At 40.8% G+C, this 18,918-nt stretch overlaps 1 protein-coding gene across 2 annotated transcripts in view; it reads left to right on the forward strand.

Annotated features, from left to right (window-relative positions):
• FKBP8 (FKBP prolyl isomerase 8) overlaps window positions 1–18,918 on the forward strand; it is a 48,936-nt gene that overhangs the window by 4,110 nt on the left and 25,908 nt on the right. For both annotated transcript variants that reach the window (XR_012690968.1, XM_075205271.1), the window contains exon 2: window positions 9,532–9,867. Coding sequence is in view for 1 of the 2 variants with exons in the window: in XM_075205271.1 (XP_075061372.1) it covers window positions 9,564–9,867 (304 nt within the window). In the remaining variant the exon portion in view is untranslated. The remainder of the gene's footprint in view (window positions 1–9,531; window positions 9,868–18,918) is intronic.

Here is an 18,918-nt window from a genome sequence, read left to right on the forward strand (position 1 = left end):
CTCAGAAATTTGATGTTGACCAAATTTGTTGAGCAACAGTCTTCACTAAACTAGATTTATGGAGTTTGTACAATCTCATCTGTATCAACGATGGGGCAATTTAAACAGTGTAGGGGCGGTCTTATCCAAATGCAATAAACAGGAAAATGTCACCCATGTGGAATTTTTTTTTCCTGCTGAAAGAAACTTTTCCATAGGGAACAGAGAATGTTTGGCTATAAAGCCTAACTTAGTGGAACTTAGACATGTTTTGAAAGGAGCGTTTCAATATTTTCACCGGAAAGAAAATATTGAAACAGGGCCAAATGATGTGGACACCCTTATTAATTAAAGTGTTAGGCCATTTCAGTCACACCCATTGCTAACAGATGCATAATAAAATCAAGCATGTAGCTGTGTAATCTTCATAGTCAGACATTAGCAGTAGGAAAGGTTGTACTGAAGACCTTTCCAACAAGTCAGTTTGTCCAACTTCTGACCTGATAGCGTTGCCCTGGTCAATTGTAAGTGCTGTTATTGTGAAGTGGAATCTAGGAGGTGCAATAGCTCTACTGCAAAGTTCTTAAAAGCGCATAAACATTGTCTATCCTCAGTTGCAACACTCACTACAGAATTTCAAACTGCCTCTGGCAGTAACATCGGCACAAGAACTGTTTGTCTGGAGCTTCATGAATGGTATTTCCAAGGTTGAGCAGCCACACATAATCCTCAGATCAGCATGTGCAATGGCAAACGCCAACTTGAGTGTTGTAAAGCACACCAGCATTTGAGGAATTGTATATGCATTCTCTGAAGTGAAAAATCACGTTTCACCATCAGACAGATTGACGGGGTTGCCATATGCCAGGAAAATGCTTCCTGCCCTAATGTGTACTGCCAACTGTAAAGTTTGGTGGAGGCACAATAAAGGTCTGGGTCTGTTTTTCTTGCTTTGGTCTGGGTCGGTAACTTCCAGTAAAGGGAAATCTTAATGCTACAGCATACATTGACATTCTAGGGAATTGTGTGCGTCCAACTTTGTGGCAACAGTTTGGGGAAAGTCCTTTCCTGTTTCAGTATGATAATGAAGCTGTGCACAAAGCTAGATCCATCAAAAAAGTTTCTGGAGTTTGGTGGGGAAGAACTTGACTGGCCTGTACAGAGCCCTGACCTCAAAACCATTGTACACCTTTGGGATGAATCAAAACGCTGTCTGTGAGCCAGACCTTATCTCCCCAAATCAGTGTCTGACCTCACTACTACTGTTTTGGCTGAATGGATGTAAGTCCAAGCAGCCATGTTCTAAAGTCAAGTGTTTTTTGAATGAGATGTTCAACAAGCACATGTAATGTTTGGGTGTCCATATACTTTTGGCCTTGTAGTGTATCTTCATTCATCTCAGAGTCTGAATCCTTGATAGGCCTGGTGGACACTCTTCAGTGTTCAATATCAATCTCGCTTATCTCCAAGATTCCAAGGGGCATATTCAATTCTCGCCGAGAATCTTGCGGTCCGCGCACGACGTGTGCGGAAAAACCATTAATACGGTAATTTTCTCGCTGGATTTCAGCTCGCAGCTCCCTGAGCTGCGAGCTGAAATCCAGTTAACTATTACCATATTAACAGTAATAGTTTTTCCGCGGAGCGAAAAACAAACATTTGAATATGCCCACAAGAATGTTATAGTGGATGTTGCCTTGTGATCAAAACAGTAATTTACTCTTATTTACAATGTTATCAAGGAAATAATTAGTTGAAAGCATTGATTGGAAGATTTAAACTGGTTTTACTGAAACATAGTCAATTTAGTCTGTTACTTCAGTTCTTGATGGAAGTTGAAAAGAAAGTCCAGCAGAGAAATTAGAAATGCTAACTAGACACTAGGTTTAAATGATGAGTTCACGGCTGAAGTTCTGATGAACAACAGACCTTCCAGGTATATTTAATACCTTTTAATCCTGTCTGTACACACCCATAGTGTTGTACATTTGCAGTTGTCATGTATCTAATCAGAATGGAAAGAACACTCTGTCTTATCTATACATTTTATTGCTGTGTTTTTCTAAATCTACTTTAAAGTTAGCTGGTCAAGCCAGTTACTGTATACTACTATTCTATAGTTCTTTTGGTTAAATTGACCTCATAAAATGCACACTAAGCTATTTACTTAATGTCTGTAGTGTTTACAATTACAGCTAAATATAGCATATGCCTGTTTTTGTAATTTAAAATCACAATTATTCACATGTTACTCTTCAAATATTGGCATCTACAAGTATGTGCATCTCTAAAATCTTTTCAGTAAATTGTTTTTTTCGCTGGTATAAAGAAACAACTAGAAGTAATCACCAGGACCTAATTATTAGCCAATTTAAGAAAGATTTAATGTACAACTATCCTGTATGCCAAAGATGAAGGGCCTGATTCATTATGAAAAGTAAAGCAAAAGAAAGGAGTAACTTTGCACCTTAGCAAAACCATATAGCATTGGACCGAGAGGTAAATTTAAAATGTGATGACAGATTTATAGTTGGGGTAGGGCATGTCCTAGATCAACTTTACATTTCAGTGTAAACATAGAGCTATCAAGTATTTGTGTGCTGCATGAAGAAACAGCCAGTATTTTCCTTATGTGCAAAATAATAAACTAATTTGCATGCCTTGCATTGTAACATGGTTTTTCCCAGAGAACATTTACTAATTTTTTTGCCTTTCCTTAATGAATCGGGCCCAAAGAGATTTTGCAGTCATCTGTGTTGTGTTACATCGGTGTCTGCTGTCTTCAGGGGCGGGCTGGGCAGGGGGGCACAGGCCCCCCGGCCGCTCAGAATCAGCGATGTTAGGGCCGCCCCCAGAGTCAAAATTGCTGATTTTTATGACATGGGATGCGGGCGTGTCATCGCATGACGCGGCCGCATCTCGTGTCGCGTGATGCGGCCTCCTGTGCGCCCCCAGGCTGAAATTGCCAGCCCGCGCCTGTCTGTCTTCATTTTCAATGTTCTTAGTTTCTGATCTGGGATTACAATTTGTCTCTATGTTTTGAATTGCGTTCTGCAAGCTATTTGATATTACACTGGGCTTGTCTTTTCTATTTCATCCCAAATCTAATAGAGAGTGGGTCAGTCAAATCCTTAAAGATTACCTTCAGTTTTATCTGTCTTCACATCAAGACAACTGGACAGATTTAGCTCTGTGGGCACACAACAATGTCGCACAATAATGCGGTCTATGAATATACAAATAAAACAACTTTTTTTTTGTCTAATTCGCATGCTCATTAGCTTTTCAGTTACCATCTCTTTGCGGATTCTGTATCTTATATCTGAAAGCAACTTGTGATGCACTGCTTAAGGCCTCTACTCATAACAAAACGTACGCTAATGTTGGTCACCACCTTTGTCCACGAGATAAAGGATGACTCTCCATTAAAAATATCAAACTCAACTTGCCTAGATATGTGCCTCAATTCATTGGGTCATATAACATTTTAGAGAGTATCAAGCTTGTCTCCTTAGTTAACGTTACTTACTGCATACACATTATATAATTTTTCCTTATTTCACAAACTAGTAGTAATTTAAATAAAAATAAATAAATTGTAAAATTGCTCTATGAAGAAATCCTTCCAAAACCAATACTGATAGATTCTCAACTGAAATGATTTAACATTGACACTACATTTACAATTGGGACTAAAACATCTAACCCTAAGGTATACAAAGACCAGTCGGCAACAAATTAACAGAGAACATAGCACTGATTAAGATATTGACTATACTGTGAGCATAAGTGATAAGTAATACCTGGGGAAATTAGATCTGTGCCCAGAAGCATGGGATCGAGAAACTGGTCTGATGTGCAGAGGAACGGGCTGAAGGTGTAATGAACAAAGGAGAATACGAGGAAGGAGGGCCTGTCTGGATTTCTGCAAGATCGCTACACTTTTTCAGTGTTGATGAAGCCAGATTATTTTGGAGATTTAGATCACGAGCAAGGCTGGGTATACACTACAAAAATTTCCCCTGATGAGTTATCTAAAAAGATTTTACCGGCAACTGATAAAAAAAAGTCACAATCAGCATGCTGATTCATGTGTATTCACTATACATGTTTTACCTTCAGATCTGTGCTCTTCATCTGTCATAACCATCAGCTGAAACGTTCATGACTCTGTAAACTCTATGGAGATCCTGATCGTGAGTGCATACTCACTGCAGAATTGGAACAACTTTGTTCCATCGTTGATCAAGATTTTTAGTCCGGTTTAAAAATCAAATGAAACAATACTATCACACACCAGGCGCTCTAAGGTCCTGTCACTTACCTCTCTGCTGTCTTTCCAAGCTGTTCCTGCAGTACTCAGGCTCTGCTGGTTTCAAGTTTTTTTTGCAGTGTAAACATTATTGCAATATTGGGCTTAACAGTCATTTATCATGTGATTGGCCCAATGATTGGTTGAAAACCCTAAAGTGTAGCCTAAAGCTTGGTACACACCTATGCAATTTTACTTCAGATGCAATTTCTGTAATGATTTCACCAACAATTGATGAGCATGCCAATTCATGCGTACATACCTACACAATTTACCTTCAGATCTGTGATCTTCATTTCTCATAACCATCCGCTGAAAAGATTGTGACTCTGTACACACACTGCAGATATCTGCCTCCAAAGGGTGGTATGCGGTGTATCTGCTTTTTTGACTAAGGAGACAGTGACACAGTTGTTCACAGTTCATTGGAGGCCCTCCAGATATTTGAACCTGGTGGTCTCTGCTTGCTGTGTCTCTCACTTTGAGCTTTTTTGTAAAATATGCTTGTGTGACCCTGATGGCGGGGGATATTCTTGAGTTGAGATTAGAGCCGAAGGAAAACACATCTGGCTTGAACAGATGCTGAACCATACCCCTATGTAGTAGTAGGAGCTCTGGAGCTACTCTATTTTTTTTTTCACATGCCTGGTTCAGAACCTAGATTGGTTTTCGCACTCGGACATTCATTCTGCTGCCATATTAAAGAATTGAATGACATTGATTTCACAATTATGTGATTCTAGAACTGGAAAAAAACTGTTGCATGGTGATGCCCCTAGGGCTGCATCTAGGATAGGGAGAAGGTTCATAAAATGTATCTACTAGGTACATTTTACTATACAGCATCTTGGTGTCATTGAGGTCTAGACTTTGACTTGGCCATTCCAAAACATTTATTCTTTTCTTTTTCAATCAGTATGATGTAGATTTGCTGGTGTAGTTAGGAAAATTGTCCTGTTGCACAATCCATTTTTGGCCAGGCCTCTGTTGTCAGATGGTCTCACATTTTCCTCCTAGTATACTGCGCTGTGAAGAGGAGTGCTTGGTGGACTCGTGGTAGGAGGCGTCCAGGTCCTGTGACTGCAAAACTATCCTAAATAATCACTCTTTCACCATCAGGTTCCCTTTTCTACTCTTTCATGAAAGACATACTTGTTCTGTCTTTTTCTCATGAATTGTAACAGTTGCTGTATTGACAGAGGGTTGTAGATGCCTGGGTGTAGCTTTTTTAGGTTCTTTGCAATTTCCCAGAGCATCATGTAGTGTGGTCTTTGGTTAAATTTGCAAGGATACTGACGTATTGCTTTAAATTACCTTATTACCTTTCCTAGATTCATGAGCAGCAACATGAAACAGAAGATACATCCTTCTTCAGTTGCTTTTCTTAGATGTATTTTCTCCTTGGCATGGAGTTAACAGAAACTTGAATGATCCAGACCAAATTGCTGGAGGTCGTGTCCATGCCATTTACAGTCCAACACCCCATTCCCCATCACCAATATCTCTCTCACTGTGGACAACACCACACTGTCCTATGTTCCTTATATACATTGCCTGAGTGTCACCCCCTACTCCACTTCCTCTTTAAATCCCTGTATGCATTTGTTCTATCATTTCTATCTTGGAAACATCACCAAGGCACAACCCTTTTCACCTTTGACATTATGAAAACTCTCATCCACTCTCTCATTATCTGTTGTCTGGGTTGCACCTCTCCCCATTTCAATCCATCCTCAATCCCGCTGTGAGATTGCTTTTCCTATACTGCTTCTCCACTTCTATTTCACTGCTTTGCCAGTCCCTACAGTGACTCCCAATTCCCTACAGAACCCAATTCAAAGTAACCACCATCACCTGCAAAGCCACTACTCTTCCTGCACTCCCTCCCACTCTCTCCACTCTGACAACAATGACTGCCCCCAATGATATCCACATCCCATTCCACCCTCAAAGACTTCTCCCATGTCACTCCCCGAAATACATTTCAGATCTCCACCAGCCTATGATGGAGAGTCTGGTGGTATTTTATATGCTCCTTCATAGCCCACCAGTCTCCCACTAAATTATATGCTGCCTCTGCCCACATTCTCACTCCATGTCCTCCCTCCCCATTATAAGATCTCACAGACCATGCCCTCTCTCCTCCACTCTTTTTGTCCACTCCCCTGTATGTTATTGTATAATGCCTCTTGAGGTGCAGGTGATTTTTACTTGTCCATACATGTAAAAATACGCATTTGAAAGATGGCATACCTTTTTTTCACATGACTGTGTATGTGTATATATGTATATGTGTGTATATATATATATATATATATATATATATATATATATATATATATATATATATATATATATATATATATATTTTTAGTATACACATATACTGTTATAGTTAAGCATCTAATATCTTCAACCAAGATTGATTGAAATTTTTGACAATAGCATGCAGGCATAGTACTCGAGACGTAATTTGCTATTCGGTGTAGGATATTCACACATCTTCATAAATGAAACAGATCACCGACAATGGAGGAAGTAAATTCTGCACCCATCATCCTTTTTCTGCTTTGCTCCTCGTCATTTTGCCTATAGGGTACTTTTACATAATGTTAATAAGATTCACCTAAATTTTGCGTGAATTTCACTATTTAGGGCAGTGATGGTGAACAGGCGGCCCTCTGAGTCTGTACCTGTGCTCCCCAGCTCCTTCCTGCTTTATTGTCAAATTTGTTTGTCAAAGCTTGTAACACTAGTTTAAAATGCCTGCTGATATGTTATTACAGATAGAGATCTCTTTCTTTCATTAAATGTTTTGTTTTAACTTATTACTGAGTGTGTGTGTATGTTAGGGAATTTAGACTGTAAGCTCCAATGGGGCAGGGACTGATGTGAATGAGTTGTCTGTACAGCGCTGCGGAATCAGTGGCGCTATATAAATAAATGGTGATGATGATGATTAAGGGTAATATTCTTGAATGTTATAGGTGCCGCACCATGCGGCCCCTGAAGGGTATCAGGTTGCTTATCCCTGATTTTGGGTAAGTAATTTAAATGATATGGGAGTTATCTACAAATTAATGTTCATGTATTAACTCATGTTTAGTTATTAATACCTGTTAGTAATATGGAAAATATTTACCACAGTGTAATTTTCCATATTAAGATATTTACTATAGCATGATTTTACTATAAAAAATATATTTTTTTTTTACATCCCTAGAGCTTGCACTACCACGTAGTAAATGATGGTAGTGCAGGGCTCAACATTTAGCAGTCCCTCTGAGTTCTGGCTGGGGAAGTGGGGTAGTGCTGCACTACCACCTTTTACTAGTTAATGGGGAGCTAGCAAAGCAAATTATGTGGTGACTATTGTGGTTATACCACCTTTAACCTCCGTTACAACATGCCCACAAACCACAGCTCACAAAACTAACATTCATGTGGACATTTCCCACTAGGCAACAGACGCTTACAGATTTTCTCTGGCTCATTTTTCTTTAACAAAATATACTTATTTTCCGAATACGTAAATGATCTGTAATTTAATTTAAGATTGCAGCACATAAAATTTCTTTGGAAGGAAATGAACAGAAATTCAGATTTAAACATCAGGACTTTTTCATAGAGCTCTTTATGAACCATGGAATACATTAATTAGGCAGAGAATTCTCTCTTACCAACTTACTGCTTCTAAATCTCAAATCTGGCTGTTGTAACTTAATATCCACAAGAATATTTAAGAGGCTGTAAAACAGGTGGGTCTCTTATTAATAACTGTTGTATTTTCCTGACTTCAGCATAATTTTCCCAATCTTGCTTGTCTTCCTTGGTTGAGGCTGAGATTTAATCATCCTAAAATAAACTATGGCTGAAAAATAGAAAATTATGATGCAATATATAACTTTTTGGGCTATTAAATGGACATTTTTTATTCTGCATTTCTTACAAAAGTGCAGCAAGGAAACAGTATGAATTATCAAAATTAAATAAATGTAAAAAAAATCAATGGACTGTCAAATAGCTTATTGTAGTGGCAATAAACATTCTGGGATGCTGGACTTACAGTATTTCCAAAGGAAAATGTATTCTCTGTCACTTGGCTAAAAAGTGTCAGTCTGCCATTATCATTATTTTGAGGTCTTTCAGCACACTCTTTACTTTCTCCCTTCATTAAATGACTCTTCTCAGAATTGTATGCTTCCTGACTGGATTCTTTTGTGCATGCTGTTCAAAAAAAATGAAGTTTACAATTGAAATACCAAAAATGATATTATCACTGGTATACCTACAATGAACGGAGATACTACTGAAACTGCAGTACTTAACAACTCTCATTTTGACATTACAGCACATTACAAACACAGTTTAACATAATCTCATTTAATAATCTAATATAAACTATTGCTGCTTACACCCATTGAAAACATAGCCAGTAAACTGCCAATCATTGCTCTGGCTTACTGTTGGCAGGATCCAATATAAAATTAACTTGGTGCCTTTCTATATCTCTCGCTGATTGTACTCTTTGATAGCCATGGCACAGTGTCTATCATCTTCCTTTATTACCAAGTCCCACACTAATCCTATAAAGTGGAATTAATTACTGCCTATTCCAACTGCCAAACAATAGCATATGGGTTTTATAAGACCATGTGCATTATAGAGCTACATGATATGCCTGAAAGAAATGTTTATAAATGGCTTAGTCTGTTTAGCATGATATCTGTGACAGCCTGCAAAGAAGACATATTTAAGAGGGTGATGCGTCTTTATGTTGCATCATTTTGGGTCAGATCAGAAGTCAGGGCTGGTGCGATGGTTATTTTTCTAGGTAGCATCAATGCTCTATACAGATCCTGTCCTCACTTAGTAGGTAACAACATCCCCTATTACTTACCTTTCACCATATTGTTACCACCTTCACTACACTCAATTATATAAGAATACTATATTTGTTGAATCCTATTCCTTCAGGTTCTCTTTGGACAACTAAGTGGCAGCTCAATGAAGCATAGAGCTTCATTGACAATGAAATAGTCTATGTGTATGTAAGAGGGAGGCTATATCCATTGTAGGTGAAGCTGGTGGTTACAGAAGAACCTTCAAGGGATTAGTGACCATTTGTTAATAGAGAATCATGCTATGTAAAGCGCTCAAGAAAGTGACAAATGGATGAAACTCTAGACATTTTTCTGTCAATTTGAATTGCTTTTCTAACTCTTTGCGTTTGATTGCAGGTGATTTCCCTCTTCCTAATTTCATCCAGAGGATGGCCTCTGCGGATGAACCCCACTCCAGTGTCGGTGACACACTAATACATGAAGATGGGTCTGACAGTGCTCAGCTTTCAGAGAATGAGACCAAACCAAGAGACAGAAGTTCTCTGCTGGACAGTGCAGAAGAGTTTGAAATTATAGATAGCACTGGGGAGGAAGATGATGACTTGAGTGATCTTCCTCTTTTGGAAACTGTTGAGAGTGTGGAAAAAAGCAAAGCACCAAATAAACCAAATGAGGAGATATCACAGGAAGCAGCTGGAAAAGATGTGAAAGAGGAATGGCTAGATGTTCTAGGTATGTAACCCAGCGAGTACTTGACTCCATGTACATTATGCAGTCCTTAGATGCAGATATTACATATGTGACCAATGCCACTGTTGACTTTGGTGAATATGCGTTGCTGGTCAGACCTCCTGCAATTAACAAGGCTGCAAATTCTTTAGCAGCCTCAGTTTGTGTGAATTCAGTGTCTTACAGTTACGTGCTCTAAGTCATTGCACATTGCATTGTACTGAACCTCAACATTTCCCAGTTTTACATTGGTAGTGACAGTTGTGTTACTAGGCAGCTAAATCGACATTCCCAGTCACATATTTCTTTCTGATCAGTGTGACAAATATGAAAAATGGACTGAAAAGTGTCATCTGGCAAACTAATGGTGTAAATATCTGTCTTCATTATTTAATTTTAAGATGAGCTTTAAGTTTGTAAGATTAACCAGACTTTAAGCCACATTTGTCGCTTTAAATGTAGGCTTTAATTAATTTAGAATTTCTCTTAGAAATTGTGCCATTAATAATGATTTCTACACCACTAATATAACACATCTTTATAAATGTGGTCTTGTTTTCTTGTGCCTGTCTTTCTCATTTTGTGTGTTTTACATTTTCTCGTTGTGTGTGCACCCAGTGTTTTTTATACTTTATTTGTGTTTTGTATTTGCACATGTGTGCATGCCATTTTCACAGTGACTCATTCTTTGTGTTTAGATCTATAATCAAATCTATTTATCTGACTTTTGTCACATAGCTTGTTAAACTGGCATTGATTAGGGAGATATTGTTTCTAGTTTTTTTAAACAAACAGTGAGTAAGACTACTTTGGAACTAATGTACATTAAGACCTGTGAATTACTGAGCTAAATAATATACCTGAAATAATGGATTTGTCAATGGTTGTGGAGGACTAGTCGGGCCATAATATTTTGTGTATAAGGCAGGGCTTGATAAAACCTGGGCGCCATGTCATCTTCATGGCAATAAAATACACCTCTGTCTAGAGGTGTCGCCTTACCTGACCGGGTTCCTCCTACATCTCTCCTTTCTGGCTGCAGGCACTGCATGCCTAGGCCAAAGCTCTCACTGCGGAGGTGGAGGCACTCATGAGACACTCAGTCTAGCAGCGAATCAGAATGAATCAGCTACACTCTGATTCACTGCCACGCTGTCACTCACATATTTATATATCTATCTATCTGTGGAGCTCTTAGTCTCGCAAGAGATACTTTATCTAGTCTCATCTTGTGAAACTAAACATACGATAGCTAACTAGTCTGTTCTGCTCCTCCTCGCTGCTACTGTTTGGCCATCCACCTCTCAAATAGCCTCTTGAAGCTGCTCATGGTCTTTCAAAATGTCCAGATGTGCTAGGTAGCCATCAATTGCTGGTCATATCTTGAGGCTCTATTTAAAGTAGAAGTAGTCTGGGTAAGTGGATTGGATTTGATGGTTACAAAGTTTGTCTATAACTTACTGGTATTCACCCTGCCAAATGTGAGCAGCAAATTAAGGCTTTTTGAAGAAAGAAATTGACCACAGAAAGGTGCTGGGTAGGTAATTGTTTTCTGAAACAGTTTTTTTGCAGTCTACTAAGTTTTGAAGACATTTGTCAAACCCTGGTTATAAGGTTTTGTTTCTGTAGTGTTACTGGTTTTTGAGTGCTTCCCAAATCTAAAATGCAAATAACAATTAGAATAAAATTCAGAGAATAAAACAGACGTGCATTGACAGACAAAGAGAGAAAGGTATTTGACCCAATTATATCGCAATCTAATTAAGTTTATGGGAATAGAAGCAGAAATATAAATGATCATGTAAAAATGCATGCGGGACTCAAAAATCCAAAAAGAGAATACAGAATGATTACTGCTGTAATGTCAACAACAGAGGAAAGGGAACTTTTGAGTTCTGGTTTCAGATTTTATGAAGGTAAGCAAGAGGTGTAGTCAAGCAGTTGCTGGAACCAGTAGAATACTTGGTTGTATAGGAAGAAGTATTAGTAGCAGGAAGAGCGTGCTTATAAAAACAAACAAACAGAGAAGAAGTACTGCAATGTTGCATGGGCTGCACTTCTCTTTGAGTTATAAGGATCTTGAAATACTTTACTATGAAACGTAAATTGTGTATGTACATAGAACAGGTGCAAGTTTAGGAGTTGATGGTTGATGCATCTTTGCTGGGGATGCATCCTTGCTAGATTTAAGGTTGCGGGTGTATATTGGGAGGCATTAAAATAAAAATACAGATGTGGAAACACAAGTGTTCAAACACGTTGTTGCTCATGTTCAAAAAGAGTACCTTTTTAAGTTTGATTCTTAAGTTTAAAGCGTTCTGAGGTTGGCTAGAATTGTTTCTGATGATGATTGGATGGAATATCTAAACTTAAACTTTACTTTTTAATAAATTTGTAGTTTACAGTCAGACTAAGCCAGAACAATGTAGTTTTACTTCTGTGTCCCATACATTTAAATTCATTTTTTTTGTTTTGTTGACCAATAGAGCTGTAATCCCATTAATTTTTTTTTCTTCATCCTATTTGGGGGACACTGCTACCATGGGGTTGTAGCTGGGGAGTGTGGAGTTGACACTTACTAGTTAAACTGTGGCTGCTGACAGACTCCTCCCCTCTGCAACCCCCTGTAGCTAGTCAGTGTAGTCTAAGTGCCTAAGATGTTGGGCTGACTTTTATTTTGCTGCTGGTTACCTTATTTTTATAGGCCGTTTTTCTTTCTAGGTTAGTGTAAAAACAAGATAGGAAGACTGGGACAGCAAGGCTGCATTGCTTACAGGGGCTGCATCGCTGTCAGGTCAGGAGAGCGGCGACCCTGACAAAAAACCCCTGTCTTCTTTGTATGATGCTGGCATGCGAGTGCAGGGAGAAGACACAGCCACATAATTTCCTGGGGACCGACGCTGCTCAGTGGAGCATAGAGCGCCGGTATGCAGAAGCGATGGGCGCCACCATCTTGGAAGCTACCAAGTCCCTTCCTCAGAGAGGGGGGGACGGAGCTACTTTGGATAATGCATTTTATGCATTAAAAAAGAGGCAGTCTGCGGGCTTAATAGGAGAAGCACCACAAACACTCAGGAGGCCTGCAGAAGGGAGGCGTTCTTATAGAGCTCCCCCTGTCTTAACAAGTTGGTTTCTTCCACAGGGCCAAAGCATCGGCCTGGATAGGCTAAGTATTATTAATTTTCTATATAACGCTATACAAGAGGAAGTATATGGTGTTTTACAAGAAATTTAGTGTTGTAGTTACATAATTTAATATATTGTTTTCTACTCACTAAAATGTATACATATATAAGTTGTTTATTAAAAATAAAATAAAAACAAATCTGAGATACTACTGGTGACTTTGTCAGGGATTAGTAGTATTTTTAGGAGTCTCTCTGTGCCTGTGTGTTTGTATATTATACTTTCTATCCTGTGTTTATCCTGTTCCTATTCAGTAATTATGTCTGATAAGGGGAAATCTACCAAAGCTAAATTTTATATTTGTTCAAAATGTAAAATAAAATAACCCGTGGAACAACAGGACCGGGAGCCCTATGTGTGGGCTGTGAAGCGGGGTCCCAGACCGCGCAGGCTCAGGTTTTGGCTCCTATAGCCATGGAGGAACCGAAGTGGGCAATGTCTTTACAACAGTCAGTAGATTCTCTGGTGCAGCTTTTGAGCCACCGGAAGGGGACTTCAGTGGTCGAACACCCTTCTACCTCGTTGGTAGGGTTAGTCCAGATGGAGATAATGTCCCAACAAGAAGAGAATTCAGGGGTAGGTCCAAGTGGCCTTCCATCCTCATTAACTCCTTCAGGCCTTTCCCAATGGGAACCGGTCTGGTCCAGTGCTTTGGTTAGCGGTATAGATAAATTAAACCGGTTTTTAGATTACCCAGGACCATCAGGGTCTAGAAACAAGAGACACAGAGTAAGCCATCCTCTCTTCTCGGTCTCGGACTCTGAGGCGTCATTAGAGGAGGAGGGGGAACTTCTGCATAAGTCAGATTTTCAGACACAGGTCTTAGACCTGGATGACTCGATCAGAAACCAGGGTATTGACAACCTGGTTCTGGTAGTACGGTGTGCTTTAGACCTGGTAGATATTGACAAGCCTAGACCAGGTAACCAGGGGTTATTCAAAAAGGTTAAAAACCCCATGATTTATTTTCCCCCTTCTATGGAATTAAGGGAGATTGCTGAATCGGCCTGGTCGCAGCCCAATCGCAAAATGGTGGTTCCACGTAGGTTTATGTTCCTGTATCCATTACAGCCAGATTATCTAGCATGCTGGGAACAGGTTCCTAGAGTGGATACACCGGTGGCACGACTGGTGCGCCACACTACACTTCCAGTTCCAGGCACCGCCAATCTTCAGGATGTCACTGATCGCAAGGTGAAAGGATTTTTAAAATCCATTTATGGATTAGCGAGAGCCTCCTTTAGATCCATGATGTCTTCTGCATGGGTTGCTAGGGCAATGGAAACTTGGGCAGACCATCTGGCAGAGGGATTGCAGGATTCGGACCTTCTTCCCCTAGCTTTATACCTGAAGGAAGCTTCAGGGTTTCTGTATGAGGAAGCGCAGAACGCGGCATCCTTGTCATCTTCTATGTCAGCTGCTGCGATGGCGGCTAGAAGAACTCTCTGGCTTCGGTCCTGGGAAGCTGACCTAGACTCTAAAAGGGCCTTGGAGGCTCTTCCTTATATGGGCTCTGTACTTTTTGGACGAGAGTTAGATAACCTTATCTGCCAGGCGACGGGGGAAGAGTACTTTCCTTCCCGTTAATGTGTTAAAGCCCCGTACTCCGAGGTTTAGCTCCTTTCGTCAGCACTTTCGGGTAGGCCGCGCCGTTAAAGGTCAGACAAGCAGAGGTAGGGTTTCTGGGTTTAGAGGTCTCTCCCATAGAAGAAAGACCTCATCTGGCAGCAGACGTCAGGCCAGACTCCCTGGAAAACAGGCAGTCTGACTTACACCCTCTTCTCACGGCCGTGGGAGTGGGGGGCGTCTGCGACTGTTCAAAGAACAGTGCATGAAAACCTCTCCAGGGGATCATGGCAAGGGGATATATCATAGATCTTTTAAGTCAAGCCTCTCGGCTTTTTGCAACTGCCCTGCCCCTCGACCAAAACAGAAGGCAAGCGATGTTGCACTGTGTAGATTCTCTTCTTTTAGCGGGAGTAATCTGCCCAGTCCCAGAGAACCAGAGGCGCCAGGGATTCTATTCAAATCTTTTTCTGGTCTCCAAGCCGGACGTTCCTTCCATCCCATTTTGAACTTAAAGTCCCTAAATCTTCATCTGAGAATAGAAAGGTTTTGAATGGAGTCTCTTCGTTCAGTGATAAATGGATTGGAGGGGGGAGAATTCCTGGCGTCCATAGATATTAGGGACGCATATCTTTATGTACCTATCTGGGAAGGGCATCAACCATTGCTCTGCTTCACGGTAGGAGCGGACCATTACCAGTTCAGTGCGCTTCCTTTTGGCCTGGCCACAGTGCCCAGAGTATTTAGAGCAATGATGGCAGTAATGGCTGCCCATCTCTGTTCTATGTGGGTGAGCATAGTGCCCTATCTCAATGACTTGTTGATCAAAGCCCCCTCAGATCTGCTTCTTTGTCAGCATTTAAAGCTCTCTATAGAGACCCTGCAGCTTCACGTTTGGTTGATAAATGTCCAGAAGTCCCAGTTAATACCAGTCCAGAGGATGATTTTCTTAGGTCTTATAATGGACACCAGAAGGCAGAAAATTTTCCTTCCACAGGACAAGGTTTGCTCGGCGCAAGACCTAGTGACCAGGGTCCTAGACAGTCACAAGCCTTCCATGCTTCTTTGCATGAGGTTTCTGGGCAAGATGGTCTTGACCTTCGAGACAATCCCTTATTTAAGGTTTCACTCAAGATATTTCCAGGGGGATCTCTTAAAGAAGTGGTCAGGTTCAGCTCTCCACTTGGAGCACCAGAGGATACTGTTGTCCCCAGAGGCCCATCTTTCTCTCAGGTGGTGGAAGAGGCAAGAACACCAGCATGGGCAGATCCTTTGCCCAGTGCTCCTGGATTATCATAACAACGGATGCAAGCCTAAAGAGCTGGGGTTGCAGTGGCGCTACATTTGCACCTTCAGGGTCTTTGAAGGTTCCCTTTCAATAAATATCCTGGCGTTAAAGGCCATGTTTATGGCTCTAAAAGGGGCACAGTCCCTAATTTAGGGATTCCCAGTACGATTACAAACGGACAATGCTACGGTGGTGGCATATTTCAACAAACGGGGGGACAAGAAGTCCAAGGGTAATGGGCAGATATTTGAACAGTTCATCCCATATCGGTCAGCCATATTCATTCCAGGCATTCTAAATTGGGACGCCGACTTCCTAAGTTGTCACACAGCAATGCCAGGGGAATGATTACTCCACCCACTTTTGTTAGTCCAAAAGTGGGGCCTTCCGGATCTGGATCTGATGGCGTCCAGACACAATTGGCAGGTTACCAGGTTCTGTGCAGAAGCAAGAGACCCGCTGGCGGTGGCAGAGGACATAATGACAATGTGTTGGAATTTCAGGCTAGGGTATCTTTTCCCTCCCATTCCAATGCTCCACCTGGGCACTCCGGAGGGTCAAGCAGGGAGGACTCCCAGTTATATTGGTGGCTCCCCATTGGCCCTGCAGGGTATGATATGCAGACATCCTTTTCATGGCAAAGGGACAAGGACTTTGTCTGCCTCTTCGCAAGACCTCCTTCTGCAAGGTCCCTTTCAGCATCAGGACCTGCCTCGGCTGGCTTCGATGGCATGGCTGTTGAAGCCAGCCTCTGATGGTCAAAAGTGAATACCCTGCTACTGGCTAGAAAGCCAGTGTCAGCCCGCATTTACCATAGAATCTGGTGTATTTATGTTAAGGGGTTTGAAGATCGGGCACACAATACAAGTAAATTTCATTTGCCCTGGCTGCTAAGTTTTCTTCAAAATGGTCTTGATGTAGGGCTCCGCCTGGGTTCCTTAGAGGTCCAGGTCTCGGCCCTTTCCAACTTTTTCCAGAGGCGTCTGGCAGACCTTCCGGAAGTCAGTACTTTTTTGCAGGGGGTCCTGCACATTAAACCTTCCTTTGTTCCTCCCACGGCACCTTGGGATCTGAATTTGGTACTATCTATGCTTCAGGAACCTCCTTTTGAACCCCTATAATCAGTGGACCTTAGATTTCTGACATGGAAGGTGGTGCTCCTGCTGGCTGTAGCGTCGGCTAGACGAATGTCAGAGCTTGGGGCTCTTTCCTGCAGGGAGCCTTTCCTGGTCTTCCATGATGACAGGGCGGTGCTTCGGACTGTCCTTTTTCTTTCAACCGAAAGTAGTTTCCGGTTTTCACATCAATCAGGAAATATTGGTTCCAGTGTTCCAGGATGCTTCCGCAGGTTCTTCCTTAGAATATTTAGATGTGGTCAGGGCATTATGTATTTATGTCCAAAGAATTTCGGATATACGACATACGGACTCTCTTTTTGTACTAATTGGTTCCCAAAGAAGAGGCTGGTCAGCTTCCAAGCAAACCATTGCTAGATGGCTTACCTTTACATTAAAACAGGCGTATCTTAAGGCTAACCGGACAGTGCCTACCCACATCACGGCACACTCCACCAGGTCTGTGTGGGGCTTCCTGGGCTTGCGCATAATGGGGCCTCGGCTGATCAGCTATGCCTAGGAGCCACGTGGTCTTCTTTAGTTTTTTATTTAAGCCACTATCAATTATTTATAGTTTGTTAAATGCCACACAACTGCCATGGGAGCTATAGTCACATAACATATAGTGAGCAGAGAGGCTTTGAAATTTTGTTCTCAGCTTGCTCGTTCATTGCGCAATCCCCCATTCTTTTTCTCTTCATCATATGACCATTGAGAAAATACCTAACTACTGGCTTATTTTCATTTTCAGAGATCAGGTGGCACTCAGCTTGAGAGCTGAATCAAATGCATTCAAAGAAACTGTCTCTTTTACTGGCAGCCCTGCCAGTCTCCTCAACAGAGCAGTTTTCAAAGGGAAGCCTAAGTTAATATAGGGGGAGATTCAGTTCTCTGGGACAGCCGTGAGACACCTTGCATGGATTTTTTTCACAGATATTTCCCTCATTATTGCCCTTGCCCTATTTAGTGGATATTTTTACCGTACAAACGGTAAATATGCGCAGCTGCGATGTTCTCAGGAACCCCCATAGACAGACATCCTGACAAAGGCTTTATATTGCAAAGATGCTGTTAAAGAAGTCTATATGGGATTTCAGCTTTGTCAAATAAGTCTATAATAATCTGACTTTTGTATTATTGTTTATTTAAAGAAAGTGTGTTTCCTAACTCGCGTTTTATTTAGAGTGTTTAGCTTAGTTCCCCAAAGCTGTAATCAATTTATTTTTATCCTGAATGTGGCACTATAACCACTGTCCCTGGTAAAAAGAAGGATCTGTGAATGGCCCCACAGCATGCAATGCATAGTTTTCATATATCCAAAACACACTAAAAGGTATGAAGTGATCAACTTGAATCATCTAGATGCAACTTTTAATTTGTAATAAAATAAAGAAATACATTGTCGTCCTCTTGCTAAGATAACACTACTTTTATAAATATTGATATGAGATCTTTTATCTAAAATGCTTGGAACTAGGGTTTTTTTTCGAGTAAGAGGGGCTTCTGCAACTTAAGTCTAAAAACTAAAACATCTTTATACATTCCTTTTCTTGCCACATCAAATTGTTAACAGTGCTCCTAACTTGTAACTGAAGAGGCTCTTGATTATGTACCGTATATACTCGTGTATAAGCTGAGTTTTTCAGCACATTTTTTTTATACTGAAAAAGCCCCCCCCCCCCTCGTCTTATACTCGAGTCAATAAGTTTTCCCAGTTTTTTGTGGTAAAATTAGGTGCCTCGGCTTATATTCGGGTCAGCTTATACTCGAGTATATACGGTATCTCTATGACATCTCCGAGCACCAGCAATTATTTACTTTTTCCCACTGGTTTTCTAAACTTTCTGTATACCGAGCCTCTGGATGATACCATAAGTATGATTCCATACTACTAATAAC

Source organism: Mixophyes fleayi, chromosome 1, assembly GCF_038048845.1.
Source record: "Mixophyes fleayi isolate aMixFle1 chromosome 1, aMixFle1.hap1, whole genome shotgun sequence".
Classification (NCBI taxonomy): Eukaryota; Metazoa; Chordata; class Amphibia; order Anura; family Limnodynastidae; genus Mixophyes; species Mixophyes fleayi.